The 13,203-nt window shown below is 42.0% G+C and overlaps 1 protein-coding gene and 1 long non-coding RNA gene across 2 annotated transcripts in view; one reads left to right on the top strand and one right to left on the bottom strand.

The window, feature by feature from the left end:
* The window catches only part of LOC144012625 (arf-GAP with GTPase, ANK repeat and PH domain-containing protein 3-like), a 94,719-nt gene extending 90,168 nt beyond the window's left edge, over positions 1–4,551 (bottom strand). Inside the window, exon 1 of the mRNA XM_077511731.1 lies at positions 3,018–4,551. Within this exon, the coding sequence (XP_077367857.1) occupies positions 3,018–4,476 (1,459 nt within the window). The 5' untranslated portion in view covers positions 4,477–4,551. The remainder of the gene's footprint in view (positions 1–3,017) is intronic.
* A 3,128-nt stretch (positions 4,552–7,679) lies between these two features.
* LOC144012641 (uncharacterized) lies at positions 7,680–12,792 on the top strand. The gene is made up of 3 exons (XR_013282150.1): positions 7,680–7,936; positions 8,028–8,091; positions 12,576–12,792. It is a non-coding gene; the product is annotated as an uncharacterized LOC144012641 (long non-coding RNA).
* The last annotated feature ends 411 nt before the right edge of the window (positions 12,793–13,203 follow it).

Genomic DNA, 13,203 nt, shown 5'->3' with positions numbered 1-13,203 from the left:
CCTTATGAAAAATATGAAATATGGTAGTAAGAATGCCTTCTTTTGCCAGCGTTTGTACTTGCTTATAAATCCCGCAAATTAGCGAAACGGCAGAAAAAAGGTATAAGACCATAGGACACCAACACCATGCACCTAGCATGTAAAGTTGTAAACAGCCCTGAATCCATGTTACATAAACTTCTGTCCTTAACAGATAAATTACTCAACACAAACAAACCACTATGATGTGAAGCTCATCACTAGCATTCGTTAGCATACTAGCATAACGGAGTTCCGTTGAAAACTAAGGACGTAACAATCACAACATGATCGCGATATTAAAATTTGCACAATATTGTCGTCGTCATGTTACGGTATTAAAAGCAGCAAATCTCCGCCACAAAGCATGACTTTTCGGCCACTTCAGCCAAACATTGCATTGTGAACTACATCGACCATGATACTTTACACCGCTGAGCCAATAGCAAAACAAGCTACGCGGTGTTGATAGAGAAATTCAAGACGGCGGCTAGCGGTAAACCTACTGGCATTGACATAGCAGAAAACTCGGAGGACGAGATACATTTGTTTTATTATATCGCCAACCTCCCCACAAGATCTTCTCATATTGTGAGTTTCATATTGTGATAATATTGTATCGTGATGTTTGGATATCATTGCATCCCTATTGAAAACCAACCAAGGACCCCCCTGGCATTCAATACCATCACGATTTGCTTCACTCCCCTCAACTTAACTTTTTAAGGACACAACAAAGACAGATAGCAGTCTAAAAGGTAACGGCAAGATAAACTAAGACCAATGTCGTCTTACACTTTGCAGTTTGGTGGCCCATTCCTCAACTTTCAGCACCTCAACTCACCACACCGCTTCTATCACCGCACACTGATCACTCATGCATCCATCCACACAACAGAGCGGCTTTGTTCATCCACAGGTGGGGGGTGGCCAGGCAGAATCTCAACACATCAAATCCATGACTATCCCATCCCCCCCCCCTTGCTAAGGTATACAGGGTCATCATCAGGAAGCACTTCCACTAAGGTGTGTTTAGTTGTCATGGTTTAGAGGGTTGGTGTGGGGGGGGGGGTATTTCAGCTTTCTGGATCTAATTAGGCAGCGAGCACTTTAGGCAGGTAGTGACAGGCAGCGAGTCCCACCCAGGGCAGCGAGGCACTCGCTAGGCGCGCCTACATTCCTGACGCCTGACTGCCTCGTACTCGGGATTATAAACGGACAAACAGAGCAGGACCTGGCCACGCTCGCTGGGACGTCTCCGAGGTAACCCGTGACAACAGAAAACCAGCGGCGGACGAACGCCGCCGACCTTAGGACGCAATTCAACGGCATAAAATGTCACCTTTGCCGGTTCAAAGGTCTGCGCACTGTTGACAGTGAATACAAAACACGCACAACCACACACCTTTATAATAGTGATTTAAGTGTTGAGTTTTTATTGCACCTGCTACCTCCTTTTTCCATAGACCCGTGCCTAAAGTCAATATTGAGCTGGGGACAGAAAGCCTATAGCTGCTCCTTTTACACTTTGCAAAAAGACCTAGGGAGCGGATGGTAGTACTAGTAAGTGATATAGTTCACAGACACGATTGTTCACAAGTGAACAGTAATTTGTTAACTGCTCAACTCATTTGAGCTCTGTTGCAAACCAAAACAGAAGCATCGACGAAGGCACATAAACAGCCTCTTACTGTAGATGACTTAAAGCATTCGGCATTCGGAGGTGTGGAAAACTTGTTTTTATTGTGGCATAATAAAGGTAAATGAAGAGCGTGTTATGAGTAGAATGTTTTTTTTTTAATTCAAAAGACAGTGTATAATTTGTATTTTATGTTAACTTACCAAAACGCTACATTTTTGTATCCATGATAAAACCCTGCCGAGCTAATTTATGGCAAAAAGCTAGCTAGCATTTCAGTATTTAAAAAAATGTGTAGATGAGAATAAAAAAAAAAAATCACATTTTTGTATTCATGATTATGAAACCCTGGCTAGCTAACTTATGGAAAAAGCTAGCTAACCATTTCAGTTTAAAAAAATAAATAAATCAGAGGTAAATGAAAGCGTAGATAAAAATATGCCATTTTAAACAAAAGGTAGTGCGTCGACTCGTTAGTAAAACTGACAATTTCACCCTTAACTTTTTTTTTTTTTCTCCTTTCCAAATCCTTGTTAATGAAGAGCTTGTAATCATGAGAATGTTGTACAATTTCCTGCCAAAGGCAATGAGCTGGGACATTTTCACTCTCAGTTTCAAGTTGTTTTTTAATCTGCGTCTGATAAAGGTTAATGAAGCCCTGAAGATGAATTAGTGCAGCTTCTAACAAAGGCACTGAGTAATTATTACTACAACTATGACGTACAGTATTTATTAGGAATTGTTTGTTGTAAAAACAAACAGAAACTTTGTATTAATGGTTTGGAAAGTCTGCGGTGTGACAACATGGATCGGTACACAGCACAAGTACTTAACAGAACACCGTTAAGAGTTAACCTTTACACACCACGGCTTAAGCCTTCTCCGCCTCTGCCCTCGCCATCTCAATTTAGCTGCATTAGCCTGCCAAAAGCACCCCTAATACAGCCACTGACTCTCTTAATGCGGCGACTTTGGCTTGTGCCTCTGAAAGGCCAGCAAACGGCAATGTGGAGGCTGTTCTTTGTCTTGGACAGAAAAACGCACTTTCATCAGTCAAACCATCCGTGAGAGTTGTAAGCCCATTCATTGGGCCATCGCATGGATCAAACTTAAGAAACTGAATGTGAGGCAAAGTTGTACTGAACGGACGGAAATGGACCCAAAAATAGAAATTCCTAAAGCACTCCACATGTTTTTGAATGCCACCCAAAACCCAAATTCCCCATGTGTTTTTCATTTGCCTGTCCTTCAAACAAAACAAAAAAAGTGCACTTGAGACTTTCTGTACAGCAACCGGGGGAGGTGGGGGTGCAATGTGAATAGAACACTGAGTGGAGAAATTAAGTCTTGCAGGTCTTACCTTGACCTTTATGAGACTCTGCGCCTGCCAGTGTCTCTATGGCGACAGGCAGTGACTTATTAGTCAGAGTCAGCACATGCTGACCTGCGTCTTTCGATTCGCATTTGTCCGGCTGTTCTTTCCTCCTGAAGCGGTTGGCTATGAGCTGCCAAAAGCTCGGCTCCTCCTGAGCTGGTTTGGACAATTTGGTCGGGCACAGGGGCACCTCCATCACCTTGACCTTGCCCCTGCTGCGGTACTGGATGTACTGCAGGCCCCCGTCTGCAACCTGCTCGCCGGAAGATGGCAGAGTTCTCCCCGTGAGGTACGAGAAAGGCTGAGGAGGCATCGGGTCAGCAGTTTTGGCTTGAGCGAGTTCCCTCGTAGCCCCCTCACACCCCGGAGTTACTTTGTCCCGGGGCCGAGTCCTCCGGATGCGCATACTCAGGCTCCGTCTCAGTGAGCTCAGCGTGCTTTTTGGACCATCAGATTTGACTAGCTTAGCAGAAGATTTAGCACATTTGTCACCATCGCTCTCCTTGTTCTTATCTGAAGAGGTTTTACCAAACAACCTCCAACGGAAGGCTCCTTTTAGGAAGTTTCCCCCATCGTGGCCTGAGTGGCTCTGCTGCCTGCTTATGTCGTCATCAGAGGCCCTTTTCCTTAGCTCCAGTACAGTCATACTAAGAGGCCTGGTCTTCACGCTTCTGTGGCGCACCCTGGTAATCACCTCTGCAGGGACCGGGGCTCGTTGAACCACAACCGGATTGAGACCATCCACAACCCTCAGCTCAGCCTTCCTGCTCCTGTACAGCTGGCTGCCCTCCATAACACCGGTCCTTTTCAGGGAGTTTTGCTTGCCCTGCTCCACGAGGACCGGGCCTGGGCCCAAAAGCATGCACATGCTCCTCGGCCTCCGGAGTCGCTCCGGTTGAGGCTCACTTTGCTGGTCCGCCGGTTCGCCATACATGCTCATAGTCCTCCTGCCGGGTGAGGCCTCATCCTGATGAGACCTGCGCAGCACAGCCCGAGGCAGCGTGTGCCCTGTGATGGCGCCATGTTCGCCAAATGCCAGTCCTCTGGCATGGACATTGACGGAGTACTTGTGCAAGTCCTGGGCATCTGCATCAGTGATGTCTGAGGAGTTACCTGAGCTCTTGGAGGGATGTCTGATATAGCCGTCACTCCTCATTCTTTCCTCGACCACCTCCTCCTCGTTCTCCTCCACAACCACCTCTCGGCGTAGACTCCCTCCTCTCAGGGACGGCCACCTGTCTATGACGGGACGCTTCTCCATGATCTTGTCACCTGGCTTGCAACCATTCACCAGGGTGAAGGGTGACACCCAGCCCATTCCTAGCTCGGACACCGGGTCATCTCCTTGCGTTTCATTGAGGGTTACGGAGATGTGGTAGGTGGTTTTCCCCTGCTGCTGGTGGCCAACTGTAGCATCCGCTGTCCCGCTGCTGAGGAATAGCATGGCACTGTACCCAAACCGATTCACACACTACAGACAAAAGGACTCACATGCTGCCAAGAAGTTTTGGCATTCCTCAATTTGAAGAGCAAATTCCAGTTCCAGGCATAATCCTTCACCTTTGACATGAGAGCAAACTTCAAACAAGTCAGAGCAAAGCCTCGCTGCCACCTGCATCCTCGCACAAGCACTTGGACGGCCGCCGTGTCCGAAACAGACTTTGTTCTACTTGGTAAGAGTACAAACCGGCTAACTCAAGAAAAAAAAAAAGAAAAAAAAAAAAGAAAAAAAAAAAAAAAAAAACACAACCTCCACTCAGTTTGCCAAAGTCATGACTGCAAAAGTTGCACAAAAAACAACTCATCCCTCCTCTTAGGCAAGTTGTGAACTGTGAGCAGCTCTTGTTGCGAGTGCTGCAGACAAGCCCTTTAATCTCTGAGCTGAGGGAGTGTGTGTGTCTCTGAACTTTCAAGCAGAGCCATGCAACCCCCGGGAACACATGGAAAACAAGGAGTGGAACCCACAAGCCCCCGTTGGCTCTTTTCTCAGAGCTGCTCTGCTGCTACTCCTCCAGCAGCTTTTGAAAACATAAAGAGGAAGGAATCGACAAAGGCTACGATATCAGCCGTGAAAGTGTGCTGCCCATATGCAAAAACACAAAATGGCGGGAGGGATACTTTGGAATTTTTAATGAGGGATGTGGGGAATGGGGATACAGTCACAGGAATGCTCTCATTCTTTCAGATTTCTGCAGTTCAACCAGAAAAAAAAAAATGTTGCCTACAACTACATGGACCCGCATACACACACATAGTTGGTGCCACTACATAGCCCACACACTGCGTGGGAAGCAAAGTAACTATTTTTGGTGGGGAAAATCGTGTGTTTTCTTCACAGAACGGCTTGTTTCCATATCATAAAACATTAACTTCAACAATACCGAGGGAAAAAACTCTGCCAAGTTAGAAGTAGCAGATTGAAATGCTGTATAATCTATTAAGCCAGGTTGGGTTTTGCACAGTAAGAAAGGCAAAATTTGCCCCAAGCCAGCATTCTGGTTCGAGCAGAAGCACTGCCCCCTTGTGACCAGAAAGACACATACTAATGGCATTCCTGCAAATGAAGTGAAATTGCAACCTTTCCTCAAAATAATGACAAAACAGCAACAATAAAATGGGTAGTAAGATTCTGAATAAGTCAGCATTTTACACAGAATGAGGTTATGAAATGTCCGAGTAAATGTGCCCATGTGTAAAGATATTCCAGAGAAGTGCACAGTTTATCACCTGACAGTTACTTCTCCTGAAATCAATTGTCTACAAATATTTTATAGGTGTACCAGACACTGGCGTTGACGTCATCTACTTATCTATAATGGAACAATCCAGCAAAAAAAAACAAAGCACTAATGATGAACTAGAGCATGTTGGGTTGATTTTAGAGAAAATAGAGCAGCTGGGTGAACTCGGATTGCCCTGATAAAATTATCGCAGCGCCCATGCATCCGTTTTCTATAATGCTTGTCCTCATTAGGATTGTGGGAGAGCTGCAGCCCATCTCAGTTGACTTTGAGTGAGAGGCGGGGTACAACCTGGAGGGCACGTATAAATTAAATAAAATATTCATACTCAAATTCACAACTTCGGAATATTTAGAGCAGTGTTTATATTGTTGGAGGTGCTGAACCCGACCAGCTTCATGTGCGCATTCACCGAAACTTTATTGATTTTAACATGAACAGGGAGCGTAGCCTTTTGAATCGAATCTACCTTTCTCTTCTTCACCTTCAATTTAGAAAATGCTGTGTTCTTTTATTTCATCTCCAAAAGTGTTTTCGCAGCACAACCAACCAGTTTTCTTAAAATGGAACCCAGGGGAAGCAGAAACAATGAAAAAAGCAGAGGCCCCAGGATTGAATCCTGGGGAACTCCATATGCTCCGTTATACTGTATAATCAACTATCGACTATGAGCTAGCATAGCTCTGACTCAGGACAGCTTTTGGTGAAACATAATTTTGAAGTGATACCAAGTGGAAGGAAACAAAATCCTGCCACTCAGTCCCAATGCACTTCCATGACCAAGAACCTCCTGTCTAGGTTTCTGTCAACACTAGGGATTTAACGATACCGGCAATATCGTGATATCGTGATATTTGAACTACCACAATATCGTCGTCGTCATGTTCACGATATTTAAAAGCTACACATCTGTTAAAAAAAAAAAGTCAGGTTGATTTCCATTTGTGCAGTTATCGCACCCTCTGGTAGCTAATTTTTTAGTGCAGTTTAATTTTTATTAGGTATGTTTTGGCCCTTCTATGTTTAAAAGACACTAATTGTCAGATGAAGGGGTTTGTAAAATGCTTTGAAGCGAGTCGATATGTGGAGGAACTCAATGTGGGCTTGCATTAGTGAGTAAGTGCCTCAATGTTAAGTGTAATTAGAGATTGAAAGTAGTTTATATGTATTGCTGTTATGTACAAAAGCACAATATTGTGGGGGTTTCTTTGTATGAGCAATTTCTTTACAATATTGTGACCTTTTTTAAATATAAACAACCTACTCACAATATCGTAATAATTATCGTATCATGAGCCTCATATCGTGATAATATCGTATTGTGATATTTGGATATCGTTACATCCCTAGTCAACACATGATAAGTGTCCACGGTGACTGTCCATATATTGAAAATTAGGTTTTTGCGTTTGAAAAATTTTATGGAATCCCAGATGAAATTTGCACCGGAGCACCATGGTGACTTGCTGATGTTTGTGGGAGTTATGCTAACCGTCTCCATCTTTGGAGTTATGCACAATTAAACGACACGGTAGGAAATCCGGTTAAACCGTGTGGGCAATCAAAACAACATTCCGCGAATAAGTCTACTTGTATTTTTTTTATTGATGTTGCAATGTGATCATTTGATTGATGAGCTTCTGAGGAATGAAGCGCTCCAGTGGTGGACGTTTCACTACAGTTAAGCACCTTTGTGTGCTCGTGTGTTATCAGCAGATGGAATGACGACGATTAAAACACATTCCAAGAGGGTTCAGGAAGTCGTCTTGGGTTTCGGTGCAGATAGTATAAATATATGCAGGGAAGTTAGCCATAGCGTGTCTATAGGTCAATTTTAGAACGAAAGTGTGTGGAGTGCTGCTGTTATTTATTATTAGTTGTTTTTTTTATACCTGTGTCCAGGAAGTAGGGGTTAGGAATGCTGTACGGCTCGTTGTCAAGCAAGGGGTCCTTTTCACTCCATTGGTGTCGACTTCGCCTTCGACTCCCAAAGCAGAGCGGCATAATCTACATCTAATCGACTTATAATCAACATAGCCGCAAAACTGGGTCGCTCATTGGCTTCTTCTTCCTCAGATCCAGCATGTTGCTGCTCCACTCCCGGTGGCCACGCTGGATTCTGACATACAAAACGCGGGGACCGTTTCGTCCTTGGCGCTGCAGGTGTAATCAGCAGGGTCCGGCGTCATGAGAAAGGCTGATAGGATTAAAGCTAATCCACTCTTCTTCTTGTCTTTGTTTGGGCCCCGTCCAGGAAGAAAATGAGTGTGCTGCTACGTGCTAGCTAACTCCCCCTTCCAAAACAAAGAGTAGAACAGGTAACAGTGATTCTCTTGTGTACTTCTTTTTCTGTCCCGCAGCCAAACATTTCCCCCCCTTGTAAGTCGGAGCACCTTGATAGCGGCTGGGCGGGTTTTCACAAAAACTGGACAAGCATGTTTTTGTTTTTTATGCTTCCTGAAATGCCGTGCTGACGAAACTATGCACACAATGCATGTTTGTGTGTGCGTGATTGTGCATGTTAGTCATTTATGTGTTTTTGTTTCACCAACATGGCCCTGACCCACATTATTCAGGTGCCTTTACAACACACTATTACCTATTATCTGTTATGATGCAAATGAAATGGACAAAAAGGGAGTTATGTTTTGATATTATTACATTCAAGGTAAGGAAATGAACAGTAGATAAAATATAGCTTTCCATTTCAAAATGATGAGGAATAAACAATTCTACAATATACTAGGGCCTGACCGATTAATCGGCCAATTATGGCCCTTCAAACATCAGCCAAAATCATTGGCCAATGGCCAGCCCTAATATTGTAGATTATTTTTATCTTTATGTATTCGAACCATTTATAACAGTTCTACATACATTTAAGTGACACTGGTCTCAATATTTGTTACACATAAATCTATGCCATAACCTTGTACCTAAATACTGAATACTGTAATGCAATTTGTTTTGTAGGCGGACCTGTCATTCAAACAAAGCAAATCCTAATGTTTACAAACAATGCTTAAGTTAGCATGGAACTTGTGCAATGAATTGGAAGTCACTATTTTACTGGTCATTGGCTGGTCAAGTTTGTCCAATGCCCATTTTATCATATCATTTTTTTTAAATAAATAACTAATTTGGGACTTTTATTTTGAAAAACATTTAAAGACAGGAGTTTGTATCATCCACAAGACGGTCAAGAACCCACATGAGCAGCTATCAGGTTTGTACTGTCTCACACTATGCAAAGTTACCCTTGCTTTTAGCAACGGAAAGGTCCCGGTCATATTTCAACAAATGGTATGACCTAAAAAAAAAAATATATATATTAATTTTGTCCAACAAATATATATTTCCATTAGGGGTGTTAAAAAAAAATCGATTCGGCGATATATCGCGATACTACATCGCGCGATTCTCGAATCGATTCAATAATCTGTAGAATCGTTTTTTTTTTTTTTTTTGTTTTTTTTTTTTTTTTTTTTTTAGGATTCACACCTTGAGCATGGAAGAATGTTATATGAACGGAACATTAAGCCTTAATATTTTATTTTAATGCTGTTCAAACATGAAACAGATTACAACCTCTATAAGACTGAAATTTCAGATAAATAAATAATACATTTTCATATAAATCTTACACTACAAGCTTACTGATTAGTATTTTCTAAATTTGAATGAAAAAAATCGCAACAATCGACTTATAAATTCGTATCGGGATTAATCGGTATCGAATCGAATCGTGACCTGTGAATCGTGATACGAATCGAATCGTCAGGTACTAGGCAATTCACACCCCTAATTTCCATTCTAATTTTACTTGTGTTAGCTAGCTAGCTTGTTTTGTTTAGATAGCTACTTGTTTGATTTAAGTTTAAAATATTTTGTGGTGCGGCCAACCATCATCTGGTGCGACCATTGTAGAAATCTTTCCCAGATATATACATGTCCTAAATTGTAGATAAAGGTACTGGTAATTAATTTTGTGTGTATTTAGAATAAATTAAATTCTTTTTATTGTTCGCTGTATGTTTAATTGTTCAGCGTCTTGAGTTGCATTTTGATGTGTGCAAAGTGCGATATAAATAAAGTTTGAGTGATTAATTGAGAATTTAATTATTTGATTTGACAGTATATTCTTCATAGTTAGCTGTATTTTAGTTCAACATTATTTTTATTACTCTAATATGTATGTGTCTACTTTCCTTCACTGAGTCAGAAAATTTCCTGTCACCCAAAGACAGATTACTGCATATTTATAAATGCAAGTGTCCCAAACGTATATTGTCTACACCATGCAATTCCTTTTTCAATTTGACTTCAGGTTTGATTAGTAAGGCAATCTGCATTTGACAGTTTATGCTTTGCAATTTTGGTAAGCAAATTATTCCCTGCTTTTGCCAACTGAGCAGCAATGCAAAATTGTCGCCTGGCAAGAACTTGTTCTATCCCCGACAGCAGTTTCAGTTTGAGAAGCTTTACAACCATCACACTGCTCCAACAGGTAGTACAAATGACGATATCCGTGGCAAGTTTCTGGAAACATGATCGGTCTCACCAAACTCATCCAGATGGCTGCACTGGAACTCAGCATCAACAAAATTCTCAATTCAGCGAATGCCTCGGAGCGTGATAAAGCTTTACCCGTCCAGACTTCAGGTTGTTGAGCGTCATAATCTTCCGCTTGAAGCCTAAAAGCTGCTCAAACTGGCACTAAACCGCAGTCAGGGACAGAAAAACTTCTTGCCAGGCGGCAATTTTGCAACACTGCTCCAGCGAGCCGTGGCCAAGGGAATGATATGCTTAGAAAAACTGCAACGTCAAAGCTGTCAAATGCTGATACTCTCACATACATCTGAATGATACCTGAAACGAAACGGGGAAAAGGAAGTCTATAGTGACCTTTGGGACACCCAGTATGGCGGACCAAGGTAGCATGAATTTACAGTCGTCCTCTTTCTTCCACAGCAAACCATTTCTGACATACAGGAACAGAGAGCTCCTCCACTGGTTGCAGCCACACGTGCACTCCATTTTCCCTCCGTTCCTTCGCAACCAACCATCAATTCCACACAATCGATTGACTTCTGCTTTGTACACTGCGGTCCATTATGTACGGCCGCGCAATCGAATACAATCCACGATAAAGAGCCCTATCAAATTGCGCGCATGGCAGACAGCAACGTGCCCTGCGGATTCAAATCGGCAGACGCCATGTGCCACAAGCGGTGCTGTCTGTCTGGCAGATTGTTTTGCTGACGTGTCCAATTCACGTAATCTGGAGGTTTAGGAGCCCCCTCGTCACTACAAGAACATGAGTCATGGAATCGTGCGCATATGTCATCACGCATGGACTTCCTGTGCCTGACACAAACCACTTCCAGCACAAGGCGCCACTTCTCTTTCCGTCTATTATGCACTTCGACATTTGTTCTCGTATTGTGTCCTGGGCTACTCAAGTGCACTCTGTAATAGTGGGAAAAAATATAGAGTATTAACAACATTTTATAGAATGTAATGAATTCATCTGTTTCATGATTAATTCATTGTGTTTGAAAGATCGTTATATCCCAATATAGCATTTTTCCCTGAAAAAAAAAATTGATAGCAATTTTCTATTCTTCTAATTTTTAATTTCTAGTTTCTAGTTCCTGATCATAAAATGACCACAAGAGAGTGGCTGAGTACCACCAAATAGATGCTATTCGTTACCCGATGTATGATGTTTCCCATTAGCTGTTAGCATTAAGCTAGTAGATTTTAACGTAAAGTTACATGGCCACTATTTGTTAGGTCATGTATGTCGATTCCCCTTAAGTGTTAGCATTAAGCTAGGAGACTTGAAAGCAAAGTTATATAGGTGCTACTTATTAGCCCATGGATGATGTTTCCCATTAGCTGTTATCATTAAGCTAGTAGATTTAACGTAAAGTTACATGGCCACTATTCGTTAGGTCATGTATGGCGTTTCTCCCCTTATGTGTTAGCATTAAGGTAGGAGACTTGAAGGCAAAGTTACATAGGTGCTACTTATTAGCCCATGGATGATGTTTCCCATTAGCTGTTAGCATTAAGATAGTAGATTTTAAGGCAAAGTTACATGAATGCTATGTTAGCCTATGTATGGCATTTCCCGTTATGCGTTAGCATTAAGCTAGGAGACTAAAGGCAAAGTAACAGGGATGCTATTCGTTAGCTCATGTATGGTGTTTCCTATTATGTGTTAGCATTAAGCTTGTAGACTTTAAGGAAAAGCTGAGTGTTTTAAATAATGTAATAATTTTTGGTATGATTAGTTTGACAGTAACATCAACTGGGGTGGCTTTAAACAGCTTGTCTTTTTTTTTTTTTTTTTTTTTTTTAGATTTGGTCACTATCTGCCAAACGGTTGCTTGTTGTGAAGTTGAGTTCACTGCCGCTATACATCGCTCAATCTCTGAAATTTTTTCTCTCTAGTAAAAAATAAAATAAAATAAAAAAAAAAATGGCTGAATGACAGGTTCACATCTCAAAAAGCTCAGTTCAGTTGTATCTCAAGGAACCACTGTATTTTGTTGCTGCATCTGCGAGATAGTTAATATTTTATTTTCGCTGATAAAAAGGCACAGTAAGTTTCCAAACATCCTATCTAATAAATACTAAAATATCATTGATTGCGTCAATAGAAAAACCTCAGGCACCCACAAATAAATCCGTCACCTGCGTTATATAGGAGTGACAAATGTGACTCACAAGGTGCAATGTTGGAACAACAAGACACATCTTCTTCATTGTTATTGATGTCACGCTTCCAATTTAGCCTCGTGCGAACGCCGGAGAGGAAATCAATGCGTCTGCCGAGGCACAAATGAGAGGAAAACGGTTCGGGAGCCTGTCAAGAGGACCGGCGTGTGACATCATCGCGGCCGTCACAAGCAGCCGGAGGCCTCCAATTGCAGCCGACGATACCCAATGGCCTGGCTTGAATTGTTATGGGCAATCTAATGAGTTCCAATATAAGAGCTAGAGTATATATTACAAAAAAAAAAAAAAAATCAGCCTTTATACACATAATGTGGATTGGCAGACTCTGTGTGGTGGTAATTTGCAGTCGTGTACATCTGCACTGCGTCATATGGAGAGTTGTTCCGAATATGTTGTGTACTTTTAGCAAGGCTTTCGTTCACCAATGTGAAGCAGATGGTACCGATCACATCACAATTTGTCTGGCATTACCAAAATAGTTTGTTTTGTCAACTCAACTTGTTATTTTTAGGTTTTTGTCACTACATACTTCAGTTGAATATGTTTTACTCCCAAAAAATTGGCTCAATAAATCTTTTTAATTGATGAAAAAGAACAGCCATAACTTTTGCCTTATTATTGTCACGGTGTGGGGTGTTGGTGGCAGGACCCAAATGCAGGAGGCAACAAAAAACCGGGCAAGG

Source organism: Festucalex cinctus, chromosome 1 (genome assembly GCF_051991245.1).
Source record: "Festucalex cinctus isolate MCC-2025b chromosome 1, RoL_Fcin_1.0, whole genome shotgun sequence".
NCBI classification, from domain to species: Eukaryota; Metazoa; Chordata; class Actinopteri; order Syngnathiformes; family Syngnathidae; genus Festucalex; species Festucalex cinctus.
Note: the sequence above shows the minus strand (reverse complement) of the source record. Positions and strands in the feature narration are given on the sequence as shown.